Source organism: Haemorhous mexicanus, chromosome 28, assembly GCF_027477595.1.
Source record: "Haemorhous mexicanus isolate bHaeMex1 chromosome 28, bHaeMex1.pri, whole genome shotgun sequence".
Lineage (NCBI taxonomy): Eukaryota > Metazoa > Chordata > Aves > Passeriformes > Fringillidae > Haemorhous > Haemorhous mexicanus.
The window spans coordinates 5,394,806-5,411,530 of record NC_082368.1 but is presented as its reverse complement, the minus strand read 5'-3'; the positions used below and the strand labels follow the sequence as shown (position 1 = coordinate 5,411,530).

General features: G+C 65.2%; 2 protein-coding genes across 2 annotated transcripts; one reads left to right on the top strand and one right to left on the bottom strand.

Annotated features, from left to right (window-relative positions):
- Positions 1 to 263: 263 nt before the first annotated feature.
- DLX4 (distal-less homeobox 4) lies at positions 264 to 3,408 on the top strand. The gene is made up of 3 exons (XM_059869282.1): positions 264 to 542; positions 1,393 to 1,586; positions 2,315 to 3,408. Exons 1-3 carry the CDS (start codon positions 281 to 283, stop codon positions 2,567 to 2,569), a joined length of 711 nt encoding a protein of 236 aa, XP_059725265.1. The 5' UTR covers positions 264 to 280; the 3' UTR covers positions 2,570 to 3,408.
- A 4,547-nt stretch (positions 3,409 to 7,955) lies between these two features.
- Positions 7,956 to 14,266, bottom strand: DLX3 (distal-less homeobox 3). Its single transcript, XM_059869472.1, has 3 exons — positions 13,749 to 14,266; positions 12,843 to 13,033; positions 7,956 to 9,251 (listed from the first exon to the last, which is right to left on the bottom strand). The coding sequence occupies exons 1-3, from the start codon at positions 14,065 to 14,067 to the stop codon at positions 8,928 to 8,930; spliced, it is 834 nt and encodes a 277-aa protein (XP_059725455.1). The 5' UTR covers positions 14,068 to 14,266; the 3' UTR covers positions 7,956 to 8,927.
- Between the last annotated feature and the right edge of the window lie 2,459 nt (positions 14,267 to 16,725).

The window sequence follows — 16,725 nt, the reverse complement described above, 5'->3', positions numbered from 1 at the left end:
CCAGCCCTGGGAGGGGTCACGGTGGCACAGGTGGGGGGTGGCCTCGAAGGGGGTCCCATACACGAGGGGGGGGTGGGCACGGGGTGAAGGGGGTGCCCCGGGGCGTGACGTCACTGCGGGGGCGGGGCGGGGCGGGGCTTTCGGGGCATCCCCAGGGCCGCGGCAGCGGGAGCCGTCGGGGGGCGGCGGGGGCTCGGCTCGGCTCAGCTCGGCTCGGCTCGGCTCGGCTCGGCTCTGCCGCGGGGGCTGCGGGCACTGCCCGGCCCGGCCAGGCCGGACCATGACCATGAGCTCGGTAGCCGAGACCCTGCTGGGCTCCGACCCCTCCAAAGCCGCGTTCCTAGAGCTCGGCCCCCCCCAGCACTACCCCCTGCACGGCCACCCGCAGCACGACCCCCCACCCTTCTCCTCCTACGGCCGGCCCGGGCCCTTCCCGTACCCCGGCGGGGCCCCCCCGCCGCCCCACGGGGGTCCCTACCTGCCCTACCCGCCCCCCGGCGCCCCGCACGCCCCGGCCCCCGGGGCCAGGCTGCAGGACACAGGTAAGGGGGGCGCGGGGGGCGCGCACCCGCCCCGGGCACCCTCCGGCCGGGAGAGCCGGGGCTGTGCCCGGAGAGCCGCGATGGAGCCATCGGAAGCGCTCCGGGGCAGCGGCGGGGCTGGGCCGGGCTGGGCTCGGTGCGGGGTCCTGGGGGGCAGCCGGAGGGGCTGGGGGTGGTGTCCCCCCGCTCCCAGAGCGCCCCGAGCCTCAGGGGACACGTGGGTGGCTTCGAGGAGCAGCGGGCACGGGGAGCATCAGTCCCTATAAGCCGGTACCCTCCCAGCTGAGACCCCCAGGTGCCCCCTGGGACCCCCATCCCGTCCCCTGAGCCCCGGGGGTCCCGAGCCCGGCTGAGCCCTGCCCTGGCCGTGCTCCCCGGGTGACAGGGAGCAGCTGTGGGTGACACCAGGCGGTTGCTGCTGGGCCAGGGACCCCCAGCGTGCCCCGGTGGCTCTCCCGGGCCAGGGGGGGGTCCATCCTGGTGCCCCTCCATCCCCGGGGGATCCCTGCCCGGCCCCCCCAGCCGGGTGCAGGCCGAGGCCCGTGTCCCACGTGCTGCTGGACCTGGACAGTGGCATTGGCTGAACGCTCCCATCCTTCCCTTCCTTTTGCTTTCCCCGAGGTTTAAACACCAGAGAAGAGCAGCTCCCCCAGTTATCCCCCCTCCCTTCCACAGACACCCCCCCAGTAGCTGCAGGGATGGTTTGGGATGGTTTTGGGGTGTGTTGGGATGGTTTGGGGTGTTTTGGGATGGTTTGGGATGGTTTGGGGTGGTTTTTGGGTGGTTTTGAGTGATTTTTTAGCCTCTCGGTGTGTCTGATGGACCGTGGCTCCTCTCTCCCCCTCCGCAGAGGCCGAGAAGCCGCCGGCCGTGTCCAACGGGGAGCTGCGGCTCGGCGGGAAGGGCAAAAAGCTGCGGAAGCCCCGGACCATCTACTCGAGCCTGCAGCTGCAGGCGCTGAACCAGCGCTTCCAGCAGACGCAGTACCTGGCGCTGCCCGAGCGCGCCGAGCTGGCGGCGCAGCTGGGGCTCACCCAGACCCAGGTACGGCCCAGACCCCGGTACCGCCCGGCCCGGCCCACCGCGGGGCCACCGGGACGAGCCGTGCGCCCACCGGGCCGGCTCCGGCTGCGGGGCCGTGCCCGTCTGGAAGCGAGCCGAGCCGAGCCGTGCCGCGGCGGGGGAGCTGGCGCCGGTGGGCCCGCAGGGCTCGGGTTTGGGGCGCCCCTGCCCGCACCTCCCAGCGGCAGCGGGACTTTCCCAGCCCCGGAGCCTGGCTGGCGGCCCGGCCGTGCCCGGCGCTGGGCGGCCCCGGGCCGCGGGACGGGGCGAGTGGGTTTTTGAAGGCGATGGGGAGAGACAGGCAGGCGGCAGCGGTGCAGCCCCGGAGCCAGGGGCGAAGCGAGCTCATAAAGCCGGGGAAGAGGAGACAAGTGGGAACCTGCCGGCAGCGCGGGGGGGACCGTGGGGAGGAATGAGCAGGGCCCGGCCCAGCCCCGGCACCGGCTCCCGGCGGGGCTGGCACGGGCTGGGGGACCTGGGGACACTCCCGGGGACTCTGCCTGGCTCTCCCAGCCCCGGGGGCCTCTCCCCACAATCTCCCTCCCCCCGCAGAGGTGCCTTGGGAAGGGTTGGGGTCCCAGCCCGCGTCGTGCCCCAGACCCCAGCAGGAATAGGGTCAAGGGGGCCGGGGGGTCTGAAATGGTTAAAGGTGGGGGTTTAGGGCGTGTTGGCCTCTTGCTCCCCCCTCACCCCCCTCTCTCTGCCCCCAGGTGAAGATCTGGTTCCAGAACAAGCGCTCCAAGTACAAGAAGATCATGAAGCAGGGCCCGGGTGCCCCCGAGGGGGAGCAGACCCCGCACAGCGTCCCCGCCCTGTCCCCCTGCTCCCCCGGCCTCCCCCCGCTCTGGGACCTCCCCGGGCCGGGCAAGGGTCCCCCGCTGCCCCCCGGGGGCTACATCAACAGCTTCGGGGCCTGGTACCAGCCCCACCCGCAGGACGCCATCCCCAGGGCCCCCATGATGTGACACTGCCACCGCTCCAGCGCCGCCACATCCGGAGGGACACCGAGGGTCACTGAGGGACACTGGGGGGGACGCTCTGCCTCTGCCCCCCCGGGGACTGGGAGCCCAGCGAAGCCCTGGGGAAACCCAGCTGATGGAGGAGGAGGAAGAAGAGGAGGAAGAAGGTGACAAGGATCGGCAGGAGCCCGGGCATGTCCTGCTCTGTCACCCTCTGCTGTGACCCCGCGCCTTGTGCGCCATCCCAGTGGGACAGGACTCGGCCTCGGGGTCCCCCCAATCATGGACAGGGGGCAGGGGGACCCCAGGAGGGGCTGGGCAGTCCCGGCCCCCCGGCCTGACTTTATTTATAAATTCTGTGGGTTATTGGTTGTGCCGCCGTTTATAAACAGGCTGAACATGACTCGGTTCTGCTCCTCTGCACTTTGGGGTGCCCCCGCTTCCATCCAGATCCTCAGGCTCTCCCAGTGCCTGGGAAAGCAGCCCAGAGGGGTTGGGGGTGCAGGCTCAGGGGCTGGGGCTGTGTCCCCCCCCCCCAAATGGAGCCCAGTTACAGGAATTGTGGGCCCAGGGCTTGCGGGGCACTCCCAGCCCCTCCTGCGGGGATTTTGGGGCAGTTCAGAGCTGTCTGCCCCAGCAGGGGTGGCAGTGGGAGGGCAGGGGGACACGGGCCAGGCTGGGGACCCCAGCTGAGCCCGGGTCCCTGCCCGGTGCCCCCACAGACACCCGGCCCTGGGAGCCAGGAGGGCGTTTGGGAGCAGGGGGGGATTTCCCTCTGTGGGTTTGGCTTTGTGCTTCCAGAGGCCAGAACCCGGCTGGAAAATACATCCTTGTCATTTCCCTTCCTTTCCATGTCGTTATTTCTCCCTTTTCCCAACCCTACTCCGTGTTTGTGCCCTGCAGTGGGGCCAGACCCCCCTGGGGCTCCCCTGGCTGAGGGGCAGCAGCTCCTGCCCCCCAGGCACAAACACCCCACCATCCTGGCCCCTGATATTCCCATCCCATGATCCTGGCCCCCGATATTCCCATTCTGCGATCCTGGCCCCCGATATTCCCATTCTGTGATCCTGGTTCCTGATATTCTCACTCCCTGATCCCCTGCCCCCTTCCAGGACCTGCCCTAGTTTTGCACCTTTTTGCACCTTCAGGGCCAGGGTTATCCCCAGATCCCACCTGAGGGGTCGGGATCGAGGGCAGGGATGGGGGCTGGGGTGGACATGGGAGCCTGTCCAGGGCTGGTGGCACTGGGGACCCCCCTGTCCCCATTCCCGGCCACCCTGGCAGCTCCAGTCCCTCAGTCGAGGGCGCTGGGGTGCTGATCCCACAGGACGGGTGTCCCCAGGGTGCTGATCCCACGGGATGGGTGTCCCCAGGGTGCTGATCCTATGGGATGGATGTCCCCAGCTGTCCCCACGGTGTTGATCCCATGGGATGGGTGTCCCCAGGGTGCTGATCCCACGGGATGGGTGTCCCCAGCTGTCCCCACGGTGTTGATCCCATGGGATGGGTGTCCCCAGGGTGCTGATCCCACAGGATGGGTGTCCCCAGCTGTCCCCAGGGTGCTGATCCCACAGCATGGATGTCCCCAGGGTGCTGATCCCACGGGACGGGTGTCCCCAGCTGTCCCCAGGGGCTGTAGAGCCCAGGGCAGAGCCTGGCCAGGATCCATGGCCAGCCGTGGTGGGTGATGCTCCCAGTGGGATTTTCCCGGAGGATGGAGCCCACCCTCCCTACCGAGGATTTAGGGAAGGGGGTGGCTTTGGGCCGCGGTGTCACCTCCGTGTGCCCATCAGGACATCCCGGCGTGATGGGGACAGACCCCCTAAGGGGTGGTGCGGTCCCAGCTGCGGGGCCATGACTCCGGCGTGGCTCCGGGTGAGCCGAGGCTGGGCCGGGCCCGGCTCCAGGGCTGGGGCTGCCAGGCCGGGCCGTGGGCGGGCGCTGCCCCCGCTCCCGGGGCTGGCACCGGGTGACGCAAGGGCTGCAGGTGTCGCAACGGGGCAGGAGCCGAGTGCGCGCTGGGAGGGCTCTGCTGGGTCCGGGGGGACAGCGGGGGACGGGGCACTGCCACCGCCGGCACTGCCACCCCTCGCACTGTCACCCCCGGCACTGCCACACTTGGCGCTGTCACACCTGTCACTGCTACCCCTGGCACTGCCACCCCCGGCCCTGCCACCCCCGGCACTGCCATTCCTGTCACTGCCATTCCTGTCACTGCCACTCCTGTCACTGTCACCCCTGGCACTGTCACCCCCAGCACTGCCACACCTGGTACTGTCACCCCTGGCACTGTCACCCCCGGCACTGCCACACCTGGTACTGTCACCCCTGGCACTGTCACCCCCGGCACTGCCACCCCCGACACTGCCATTCCTGTCACTGCCATTCCTGTCACTGCCACCCCTGGCACTGCCACCCCTGGTACTGTCACCCCCAGCACTGTCACCCCCGGCACTGCCACCCCTGTCACTGCCACCCCGTCACTGCCACACCTGGCACTGTCACACCTGTCACTGCCACCCCCGGCACTGCCACCCCCGCGCTGGGACCCACAGAAGCCGGGCCCTGCCATCCCGGGGCTGTCCCCACTGTCCCCAGGGGTAACTGGGATAACTGGGACAACTGGGATGGCGAGGGGAGGTGGTTACGTGCCTGTGCCAGGACAGGACAGGAATGCTGGGGACAGTGGGGGGATGTCCCCAGCCCTGTGCTGGGACCCTGCCCGTGGTTCCCCTTCCTGTTCCCATTCCCGTTCCCATCCCCATTCCCATCCCCATTCCCGTTTCCGTTCCATTCCCCATTCCTCATTCCCATTCCCATCCCCATTCCCATTCCCATTCCCATCCCCGTTCCCGTTTCCGTTCCCGTTCCCGTTCCCGTTTCTGTTCCATTCCCATCCCCATTCCCATTCCCCATTCCCCATTCCCATTCCCGTCCCCATTCCCCATTCCCCATTCCCATCCCCATTCCCATCCCCGTCCCCATTCCCATCCCCATTCCCATTCCCATCCCCATTCCCATTCCCATTCCCATTCCCATTCCTGTTCCCATTCCCATTCCCATTCCCATTCCCATTCCCATCCCCATTCCCATTCCCATTCCCATTCCCATCCCCATCCCCATCCCCATTCCCATCCCCGTTCCCGTTTCCGTTCCCGTTCCCGTTTCTGTTCCATTCCCATTCCCATTCCCATTCCCATTCCCATTCCCATTCCCATTCCCATTCCCATTCCCATCCCTATTCCCGTCCCCATTCCCGTTCCCATTCCCATTTCGGGAGCGTGCCGGCACACCGAGCCTGGCCCGGGAGGGGTCTCGGGCTCCCGCAGCCGCTTTTTGGGGTCTCCTGGGGCTGGGACAGCTGCGGGAGGAGCTGGGGGTGACCCCCGGGGGGCTGGGGAGGGGGTGAGGGAGGACAAAAGGGGGACAGGACCCCGGGGGACCCTCTGGAGGGCAGGACGGGGGGGGCTGGGGGAGCTCCCCGACCCCAAGGGTTGTCCTGGAGCCCCCCAGGTTTGTCCCGGAGCCCCCCAGTTTGTCCCGGAGCCCCCCCGGTTTGTCCTGGAGCCCCCCAGGTTTGTCCCGGAGCCCACCCAGGCTTGTCCCGGAGCCCCCAGGTTTGTCCCGGACCCCCCAGGTTTGTCCCGGAGCCCCCAGGTTTGTCCCGGAGCCCCCAGGTTTGTCCCGGACCCCCCAGGTTTGTCCCGGAGCCCCCCAGGCTTGTCCTGGAGCCCCCCAGGTTTGTCCCGGAGCTCCTCAAGTTCTTCCCGGAGCTCCTCAAGTTTATCCCGGAGCCCCCCCGGTTTGTCCCGGAGCCCCCCCAAGGCTTGTCCTGGAGTCCCCCAGGTTTGTCCCGAAGACCCCGGGTTGTCCTGGAGCCCCCCAGATTTGTCCTGGAGCCCCCCAGGTTTGTCCCGGAGCCCCCCAGATTTGTCCTGGAGCTCCTCAAGTTTGTCCCGGAGCCCCCCAGGCTTGTCCCGGAGCCCCCCAGGTTTGTCCCGGAGCCCCCCAGGTTTGTCCTGGAGTCCCACAGGTTTGTCCCGGAGCCCCCCAGGTTTGTCCCGGAGCTCCCCCGGTTTGTCCCGAAGACCCCGGCTTGTCCTGGAGTCCCCCAGGTTTGTCCCGGCGCTCCCAAGGCTTGTCCTGGAGTCCCACAGGTTTGTCCTGGAGCCCCCCAGGTTTGTCCCAGAGCACCCCCGGTTTGTCCCGTGCGTTCCCGGGCCAGCGCGGTGCGCAGGCAGCGCTGGGAGCGGCGTTGGCGCCCGGCCGTGGGCAGCGCGGCACCCGGGATTTACATAATCCCTGGATATGTAACCCGCCGCCTTCCTGGGTTTTTGGTTTTGTTTTTTTTTTTTTTCCTCCTCCTCTAAATGAAAAAAAAAAAATTAGATTTTAGAAAATAAATAAATAAAAACTAAACCGAAACTTCCCGGTTGGAGCTCCCGGCTCCGGTTCCTCCTCCTCCCGTGGGACTGGGAACGGGGATTTGGGGCTTGTGGGGGGATTTGGGGGCGAGGTGGGAGTTTGTCCCTGCGTGGGTTTGGGAGCGGGGGACGTGGGGACACGTCTGGGGACACGTCTGGGGACACGCCTGGGGACACTGAGAGCCGGGAGCGCCCCGAGCTGTGGCGCTGGAGCCTCCCCAGGGGAACGGAGCGGGGTTTGGGGTCCCCGCGGCCATCGGGGGTGATGGGGACCCCACAGCCCTGACACGGCGAGGGGGACACCGGGGACAACAGGACAGGGCCACCACCGCCCTGGACACCCCGCTGGGGCTCTTGGGAGCGCCCCAAGCCCACGGCGCCGCGGGGCCGGCACCTCTCCGCAGGGAATCCCACGGGATTTTGGGATTTTGGGGTCTTGGGAGGGATTGTCCTGGCCCCACCTGGTTGTCCCCAAAAGGGACATGGGGACAGCGCGGGCGCCCTCCCAGTCTGCGGCGCTGGGAGCTCACTGGTCCCAGTCGGAGCAGCGGGAGGGAAGCGCCGGGATCCCGCGGCCCTTTGGGGAATGCTCTGAAAACCCGGAAAAAAATTCCTTTTCCTGCCCCGAATTCCCTCTCAGCAGGACAAAGGGGGGTTTGGGATGAGGCGACATCACCCGGTGCCACCCCGTGCCCAGCTGTCCCCCAACAATGGGGTTTAAATCCACATTTCCCAAGGTGGAAAAACCCCAAAACCCTCCTGAAACCGGGGGAAAAACGGAATTTGGAGCTTTAAATTCCGAACTTTTATTCATGAACATTTCCAGCCCGGCTTTGGGAAGGAGCAAAGGACACTCAGGGACACCCGAGGGGGGTTCCCATCAACCGGGGGGGAGGGGGGATTTTCCTTAGGAAAAAAGGAAAATTGTAGACAAAATTAAAAAAAAAAAAAACACAGACCGAAACCAGTTTGGTTTGGAACAACTTTATACAAACGAACCTTATGTACACTCCCTTTTTTTCCCCCCAAAACACCCCTATTTATAGAAGGCAACATAAATAAATCCCCGGGACTGTACAACACTATGAACACTCCTTAAAACGGCACTTTCTGCTTAAAAAAATAGCGTTATTCTCTTAAAAAATAGGAAAGAGCTCGGTTATTTTTTTTTCCTTTAAAATAAGTCGTCGATTTCCTTAAAAAAGAGGCATTTTCGCCGTTCCTTTACCCACAGCTGGAGGCACAGCCAGAAAACGGAGATGAACGCGAGTTTTTCTCTTCAAACAATAACTTAAAACCATTCCTGAACTGCTTAAATATTAAAATATTTCCCTCCCCACACCCCCCCGCCACCACCTCCCCCCAACCCCCACCCGCTTTTTTTTATTGAATTTTAAATCACCACCTTCTGGTCTGAGCATCGTCCCGGGTGATTCCGGCTGGGGTGAGGGTCCCGTGACCCCCAAAACCGCCCCTAATTCCGGAGCCAGGGCCAAGCACCTCCCCCTCCGCTGGGGACAGTCGCGACAGCGGTGACACGGCTCCTCCGCCCCGGCGGGGTCCGGGGTCGCTCAGCGGGGTCACCCCGACGGGCAAAACTCCGGCGAGGGGTTGGGGTGAGGATCTCCGGGCTGGGGAGTGAGGGAGGGTGATGGAAAAATTGGGAAATTCAAAAAGCACAGAAGGATTTTCCAGCTTTTCCTGCGCCGGGTTCGCAGCCTTTGCAGTCCTCTGGTTCCTGAGATGAGCGGGGCGAGGATTTCTAGGGGTGGGCGCGGGGAGGGGGGGTCCTTTCCTTTGGTGTCTTGTTGTTGGTTTTTTTGGGGGGTTGTATTTTTTTTAGGAAAAAAAAAATCAAGAGACAAAACCGGGGCGGGTTCGGGGGGGTGCAAAAAAGGAGGCCAAGGAGTTGTGCAGCGTCTCTGAGCCCTCGGTGCCCGTCAGTACACGGCGCCCGTGCTGGGGGGCCCGGGGGACGGGTGGTGCATCGGGGGGGCCGCCTGCGCCTGGGGGGGTCCGTGGGGGCCGCTGAGGTTCTGGGGGTGGTACCAGGGGTTGTGCTCCTCCAGGAAGCCCGGAGAGGAGCTGTAGGGCAGCGGCTGCGGCAGCGGGGTCCGGGCGGAGCCGGGACTGTCCCACACCGGCGACGGCGGCGAGTTGCAGGCCATGGAGTCGCTGTTGTTGGGGCTGTGCTCCAGCGGCACCTCGCCGTTCTTGTAGAGCTTCTTGAACTTGGAGCGCCGGTTCTGGAACCAGATCTTCACCTGGGGGGAGGAGGGGAAAGGGTCAGAGAGCTGGGAAAGGGAATGGAGGGTGGGATGGGGACAGGGAAAGGGTCAGAGGGATGGGAAAGGGAATGGAGGGTGGGATGGGGACAGGAAAAGGGTCAGAGAGATGGGAAAGGGAATGGAGGGTGGGATGGGGACAGGGAAAGGGTCAGAGAGAGGGGAAAGGGAATGGAGGGTGGGATGGGGACAGGAAAAGGGTCAGAGAGATGGGAAGGGAGAGGGAGGGTGGGATGGGGACAGGGAAAGGGTCAGAGAGATGGGAAGGGAGCAGGAGGGTGGGATGGGGACAGGGAAAGGGTCAGAGAGATGGGAAAGGGAGCAGGAGGGTGGGATGGGGACAGGGAAAGGGTCAGAGGGATGGGAAAGGGAATGGAGGGTGGGATGGGGACAGGAAAAGGGTCAGAGAGATGGGAAAGGGAATGGAGGGTGGGATGGGGACAGGGAAAGGGTCAGAGAGATGGGAAAGGGAATGGAGGGTGGGATGGGGACAGGAAAAGGGTCAGAGAGATGGGAAAGGGAATGGAGGGTGGGATGGGGACAGGGAAAGGGTCAGAGAGATGGGAAAGGGAGCAGGAGGGTGGGATGGGTACAGGAAAAGGGTCAGAGGGATGGGAAAGGGAGCAGGAGGGTGGGATGGGGACAGGAAAAGGGTCAGAGAGATGGGAAAGGGAATGGAGGGTGGGATGGGTACAGGGAAAGGGTCAGAGAGAGGGGAAAGGGAATGGAGGGTGGGATGGGGACAGGGAAAGGGTCAGAGGGATGGGAAAGGAGCAGGAGGGTGGGATGAGGACAGGGAAAGGGTCAGAGGGATGGGAAAGGGAATGGAGGGTGGGATGGGGACAGGGAAAGGGTCAGAGAGCTGGGAAAGGGAATGGAGGGTGGGATGGGGACAGGGAAAGGGTCAGAGGGATGGGAAAGGGAATGGAGGGTGGGATGGGGACAGGGAAAGGGTCAGAGAGATGGGAAAGGAGCAGGAGGGTGGGATGGGGACAGGGAAAGGGTCAGAGAGATGGGAAAGGGAATGGAGGATGGGATGGGGACAGGGAAAGGGTCAGAGAGAGGGGAAAGGGAATGGAGGGTGGGATGGGGACAGGGAAAGGGTCAGAGGGATGGGAAAGGGAATGGAGGGTGGGATGGGGACAGGGAAAGGGTCAGAGAGCTGGGAAGGGAGCAGGAGGGTGGGATGGGGACAGGGAAAGGTCAGAGGGATGGGAAAGGGAGAGGGAGGGTGGGATGGGGACAGGGAAAAGGGTCAGAGAGATGGGAAAGGGAGAGGGAGGGTGGGATGGGGACAGGGAAAGGGTCAGAGAGATGGGAAGGGGAGCATGAGGGTAGGATGGGGACAGGGAAAGGGTCGGAGGGATGGGAAAGGGAATGGAGGGTGGGATGGGGACAGGGAAAGGGTCAGAGAGATGGGAAAGGGAATGGAGGGTGGGATGGGGACAGGGAAAGGGTCAGAGAGAGGGGAAAGGGAATGGAGAGTGGGATGGGGACAGGGAAAGGGTCAGAGAGAGGGGAAAGGGAATGGAGGGTGGGATGGAGACAGGAAATGGGTCAGAGAGATGGGAAAGGAGAGGGAGGGTGGGATGGGGACAGGAAAAGGGTCAGAGAGAGGGGAAAGGAGAGGGAGGGTGGGATTGGGACAGGAAAAGGGTCAGGACTGGCACAGGAATGGGAGGAATGGGGGAGAGGGGAGGGGACAGGGATGGCGTGGTTTGGATCGTAAGGACACTGGACAGGGGGGTCACGGGCAGCCCAGAAATACAGGAAGGGATGTTGGGGTCACAGGGGACCTCCCTGGGCACTGGAATGAGCCTGGGACATGGGGGTCACAGTAGGGACATGGGGGTCACAGTGACCTCAGAGACACGGGGAGGGACATGGGGGTCACAGAGACCTCAGAGACATGGGGAGGGACATGGGGGTCACAGTAGGGTCATGGGGGTCACAGTGACCTCAGAGACATGGGGAGGGACATGGGGGTCACAGTAGGGTCATGGGGGTCACAGGGACCTCAGAGTAATGGGAAGGGTCATGGGGGTCACGGGGGTCACAGCAGGGTCATGGGGGTCACAGGGACCTCAGAGACACGGGGAGGGACATGGGGGTCACAGTGACCTCAGAGTCATGGGGAGGGACATGGGGGTCATGGTGACCCTAGGCACACTCTGGCATGTAGGAAGGGACAAGGGACACAGGTGACACATGAGGCACCACGGGAAGGGACATCACAGAGACCCCACACAGTGCATGGCAGGAAACTCCTCGGGACAGGGGCGTCATGGGACACAGGGGATGTCACCCTTGGTGTGAGTGTTGTGGAAAACACGGACACATCACGGACATGGGCACACCATGGGCAGGGACATGGACACTCCACGGACATGGGCACACCATGGACACATCGTGGACATCCATGGACAGGGACACCCCGTGCTCTGGGGACAGCACCCACGTGACAGCGGGTGTCACAGAGACCCCTCTGGGGACACGGGCGTCACGAGGAGCCCGTCACGCCACACGCCGGGCGTCGGGAGCGTCCCCGCGCTGGGCGAGGCGGCGCTGGACGCCCTTGGCCCTGGGCGAGGGGCGGGGGTGGCGCTGCTTGTCACCCAAACAGGATGTCCCTCTGGGAGCGGGTGACGCGCTCCGTCAGCCCTTTGCCGAGTGTCCCCGATTGCTTCATCGCCCAAGGGAGGAGGAGGAAGGCCAAGGGCGGCACAAGGGCGCCGGCGCCGGCCCCGAGGCAGGGAGGGCACCGCGATGGGGCGCGGGGGAGTCGCGGCTGCGGGGACGGCGGGGACAGCGGGGACAGCGCGCTGCCCTCCCACCCGCAGAGCCAAGGGGACGATTTGTCCCCGCGCCACGCAGGACCCCAAGAGCCCCAAGAGGGTTTGGCCCCGAACGCGGGCGACTCGCGGGAGGAGGAAAAGCCCATCCCGCACGTCCCGGCTCTTCCAGTCCAGCCTGCAGGGCCACCCCAGCGCTGGGGACAGCGGGCGTGGAACCGGTCCCCAAATCCCTTCTCCCTGCACGAACCGAGCGGGATGGGGCAGCCAGGGCCGGGGGAAACCTTGGGAAGTCTGGGCGGTAGGAGCAGGGAGGCTCAGGTCCCCGTTCTGGCAGGTTTTGGGGTCAGGAGCTGCTGTGGGGTTGGGGTGTCCCGAGAGCCCCATCCCGAGCGGCCGGGACTCGGTGTCCCACATTCCTGGGACAGCGGGTGTGCCCTGACCCGGGACTGTCCCGGGATGGTGCCAGGGCAGGATCCGGCCCCAAACCCCGTGGCAGAGTGAGGGAATGGGATAAACCCCAAAACTGCCGAGTGGGGCACGGCTGAGGTCCCCTCTCCCTGCTGCCTCTCCACCTTTCCCTCGGATCTGCTCCAACAGGGAAATCTCACCCAGGGACCCCACAACTCGCAGCAAGTGGAGAACTCCATCCCTGTGACCCCCCCGAGAGCCGAGCCCGTCCCAAATCCAGGATTTACGGGGGGGTGGCAGCTCCGGCTCCCCCTCTGCTGCCCGCGGGGGGGATTTGGGGTGTCGGGGGAGGGGGGATCAGCCTCACCTGGGTCTGGGTGAGCCCCAGCTGCGCCGCCAGCTCGGCGCGCTCGGGCAGCGCCAGGTACTGCGCCTTCTGGAAGCGGCGCTGCAGGGCGGCCAGCTGGTAGCTGGAGTAGATGGTGCGGGGCTTGCGGATCTTCTTGGGCTTCCCGTTGACCATCCGCACCTCGGGCTCCGGCTCTTCCTTCACGGACACTGCGGGAGGGCGCAGGGTGAGGCGTGAAGGGCTCCCAGGGCAGCCACCCCGTCCCCAGCTCGCTGCCACCCCGTGCCCAGCTCGCTGTCATCCCGCTCGGGGTGCTGGCATTGCCCCGTCCCCTGCCACAGCCTCTGGGACACTCCCGGGACGTGTCCCGGACTCTGCATCCAGCGCGGATCCGTCCCCAGGGGAATGGCTGAGCCCCGAGAGCCGCCAGCAGCCCCCTGTCCCCAAGGCGGGGACACCCGGAGGGGCAAAACCCCACAAAGCCCGGGGGGTTGAAACCTCACAAAGGCCGGGGACACTCCGGAGGGGCAAAACCCCACAAAGATCGGGGGGTAAAACCCTACAGCGCCTGGGGGTTAAACCCCATAAAGAGTGGGGGTAAAACCCCACAGAGTCCGGATGTAAAACCCCACAAAAATTGGGGGTAAAACCCCACAGAGCCCGGGTGTAAAACCCCACAAAAATTGGGGGTAAAACCTCACTGAGCCCGGGTGTAAAACCCCACAGAGCCCGGGTGTAAAACCCCACAAAAATTGGGGGTAAAACCTCACAGACCCCGGGGTAAAAACCCCACAGAGCTCCCGGGTGTAAAACCCCACCAAGGCCCCTCCGGAGCCCCTCGGGAGCAGCGGGGCGGGCACGGCCCCGGTCCCCCCGGTCCCCCCGGTCCCCCCGGTCCCCCCGGTCCCCCCGCTCGGTCCGTACCTGCCTCCTGCGCCGGGAGCTGCTGCTCCCTGAAGTGCCCGTACTGGCGGTACGAGGGGCTGTAGGAATACTCGGATTTGGGCGAGTAGGTGCCGGCCGCGCCGATGCCGTTGAGGTTGAACTGGGGGTAGGGGTAGTGGCCCACGGGCTGCCCGTACGACTGGCCCGGGTAGTAGTCGTGCTGGCCCGTGTAGTAGCCCAGGTCGGTGACCGAGGACTCCGGCAGGGTGGGAGAGTCCTTGGAGGCTGCATGGCAGCTCAGCGAGCCCGAGAGGTCCGTCAGGATGCTGGAGAGCTTCTTATCGAAAGAGCCGCTCATGGCGGGCAGTGGGGAGGGGGCAGCAGCCTGCCCGCGCCGGGGACCCCCCCAACCTGGCGGCGGCCGCGGCCTGGAGCGCCCCGAGCGGGATCCGCCGCTGCGGCTGCTTCGCGAGGAGCCACCGAGAGACTGTGCCCAAACCTCCGGCCCCGGCCGCCTGCTTAAAGCCTTTAATTAGGGAGCAGGGCAGGGTGGGTGCGCATTCCGATTGGCTCCAGAAATATTGCCTGGGAGGCAAAATAGGCTCCTGCCTCCTCCTGTGTGGGTTTTTTTTTTTTTTTCCTCTCTCTCTCTCTCTCTCTTCTTCTTCTTCTTCTTTTTTTTTTTTTTTTTCTTTTTTCTTTCTGTCTCTCAAGAAACAACAAAGAGTGGGTGAAGGAGGGTGAGGGAATAAATAGAGTGCAGGGTCCTGTCTGCAGGAGGGGGGTCCTGGGGACACAGGGGACACTGTGGGGGGCAGGACGGGGCTGTTTACAAGGGGACTTTGGGGCTGTGGGGGGATTTTTTGGAGGAGTGTTTGGGGGTGTTTGTTGTGGGGCAAGGAAATGGGGGTTGGGGTTCGGGACTGGGACGGATCTCTGCTTGGGGCTGGGGGCTTTAGGGGTTTGTTTGTGGCCCCCCACTTCTCCCCTGCTCCCACCTTCTCCCAACAGCGTCCCCCAGTCCAACACCACCCCCCAGGCAGAGCCCCCCGGAGGATCCTCTCGTACCCCCAACCCTGCCACGCTCCCCCCGCGCTGGGGGCACCCCGGGGCAGTGACAAGCCCTGATTTTGGGGGGACACTCCCGGGGGTCTGTGCCCCTGTCTCACCCCCACTCAGAGCCGTGGCCCCTCTGCTGCCCCAAGGACCCCCAGCACCGTGACCCAGCCGGGGGTCCCGGGCCAGCCCTGGTTCCCCCCCGGCCACCCGCCGGGCTGTCCGGGGGGCACCGGGGCTTGGCAAGGGGGGCTTTTTTTTTGAGGAGGGGTCTCTGCTTCTGGGGGCAGGGACTACTCCTGACAAGAACCGGGGGGCTGGGAGGGGGCTGGGTCCGTGACCCCGGCGGGGCTGTCCCCTCCTGTCCCCCGTGTGTCCCCTGCTGTCCCCTGTGTGTAGTGTCCCCCCCCCCCCCCAGCATTGTCCCCACGGTGCCCCCCTGGTCCCCCCCGGCCCGGCCCGCGGCGCGGGGCAACGGCTCCGCCTGGCGGCCACGGCGGGAACTGCGTCGCGCCCCGGGGGCGGCGGGTTCGAGTCCCGGCACCGCCAGAACCGCTCGAGCCGCGGGTTCGAGTCCCGGTACCGCCGGAACTGCCGGGCCAAGGGTTCGAGTCCCGGTACCGCCGGAACCTCCGGGCCAAGGGTTCGAGTCCCGGCACCGCCAGAACCGCTCGAGCCGCGGGTTCGAGTCCCGGTACCTCCGGAACTGCCGGGCCAAGGGTTCGAGTCCCGGTACCGCCGGAACCTCCGGGCCAAGGGTTCGAGTCCCGGTACCGCCGGAACCGCCCGAGCCAAGGGTTCGAGTCCCGGCACCGCCAGAACCGCCCGAGCCAAGGGTTCGAGTCCCGACATCTCCGGAACCGCGGGGGAAGAGGGAGAAAAATGGGGAATAGGAAAGGAGCAGGAATGAGAAAGGAGAGAGAATGGGAAGAGGGAAATGGGAATGAGAACGGGAACAGGAATTCTAATAGGATAGGAATACGAACAGGGATAAATAGGAATAGGATTAAGAATAGGAGTGCTGATAAATAGGAATAGGAATGCATAGGAAGGGGAATAAGAATGCATAGGAAGAACAGGAATATGAGTCGGAAGAGGATTAGAAGTAGGAATAGGAAAGAACAGGAACAGGAATAAGAGTGAGAACAGAAAAACGACAGAAATAGAAATAGAAAGGAATGGAAATAATAGAAACAGATCGGCAGAAATAAAGAGAGCAGGGATGAATGCCCAGGGGGAGCAGGGGGCTCTGCAGGAGGCCAAGCGTGACCCCGGAGCTGGGGGAACAGCACAGCCTCGCTTCCCACGTGGGAATTGTGGCTGGGGATTCCAGGAATTCATTGCGAGGGGACAGAAGTGTCTGGGAGCAGCCCAGCCCAGCCCTGGGAGCTACGCCGGGATTCCCTGGGAGGTTCCCAGGGTCCCCAGGAGCCGCTGGGCCATCCGCAGGTCCCCAGCCTGGCTGTCGCCCTCCAGCCGGGCTGTCGCCAGGGCTGGGCCCCGCCGGGAGCGGCATCTGCGGCAGGAAAAGCCGGTTGTGGAGCTGGAGGCCGGGGAGGGCAGCGGGGGAGCCGGGCTGGAGGGGGAGCGGGTCCGGCCAGTCCCCGACCAGTCTGGGACTGGGAGCTCTGGAGCTGCCGGGCCGGGCTGGCTCCTGCGGAACCCCAAATCCGGGAGCTCCGGGCTGGGGAGGGGCTGGGGGGTCACTTTGGGGGAGCTGGGGCACTGGGGGAGGGGCAGAGGTGGCTGTTCTGGGGCACCCGGGGGAGTGTCACCCAGGGCTGAGCACAGGACCCCTCGAGTGTCCCCCACAGGGCTGGGGGTGCCGCCCACGCCCCTCCGTGACCCCCCCAGCGCTGAAGGGTTTTCTCCGCGTGTTCCCCGAAAAGGCTGGGGGGGGTCCCGGAGCCCGGCAGTGTCCCCGGGAGTCCCCGCGTGTCCCCCGGCCCTGCCACAGCCG

What these genes read in the sequence shown, in the direction of transcription:
- DLX3 (XM_059869472.1), bottom strand. Translation starts at nt 14,067, where the DNA reads ATGAGCGGCTCTTTCGATAAGAAGCTCTCCAGCATCCTGACGGACCTC. An exon ending in GCTCCCGGCGCAGGAGGCAG is followed by an intron (nt 13,034 to 13,748) that starts GTACGGACCGAG and finishes GCCCTCCCGCAG; the next exon opens with TGTCCGTGAAGGAAGAGCCG. An exon ending in TGGGGCTCACCCAGACCCAG is followed by an intron (nt 9,252 to 12,842) that starts GTGAGGCTGATC and finishes TCCTCCCCCCAG; the next exon opens with GTGAAGATCTGGTTCCAGAA.
- DLX4 (XM_059869282.1), top strand. Translation starts at nt 281, where the DNA reads ATGACCATGAGCTCGGTAGCCGAGACCCTGCTGGGCTCCGACCCCTCC. An exon ending in GGCCAGGCTGCAGGACACAG is followed by an intron (nt 543 to 1,392) that starts GTAAGGGGGGCG and finishes CCCCCTCCGCAG; the next exon opens with AGGCCGAGAAGCCGCCGGCC. An exon ending in TGGGGCTCACCCAGACCCAG is followed by an intron (nt 1,587 to 2,314) that starts GTACGGCCCAGA and finishes CTCTGCCCCCAG; the next exon opens with GTGAAGATCTGGTTCCAGAA.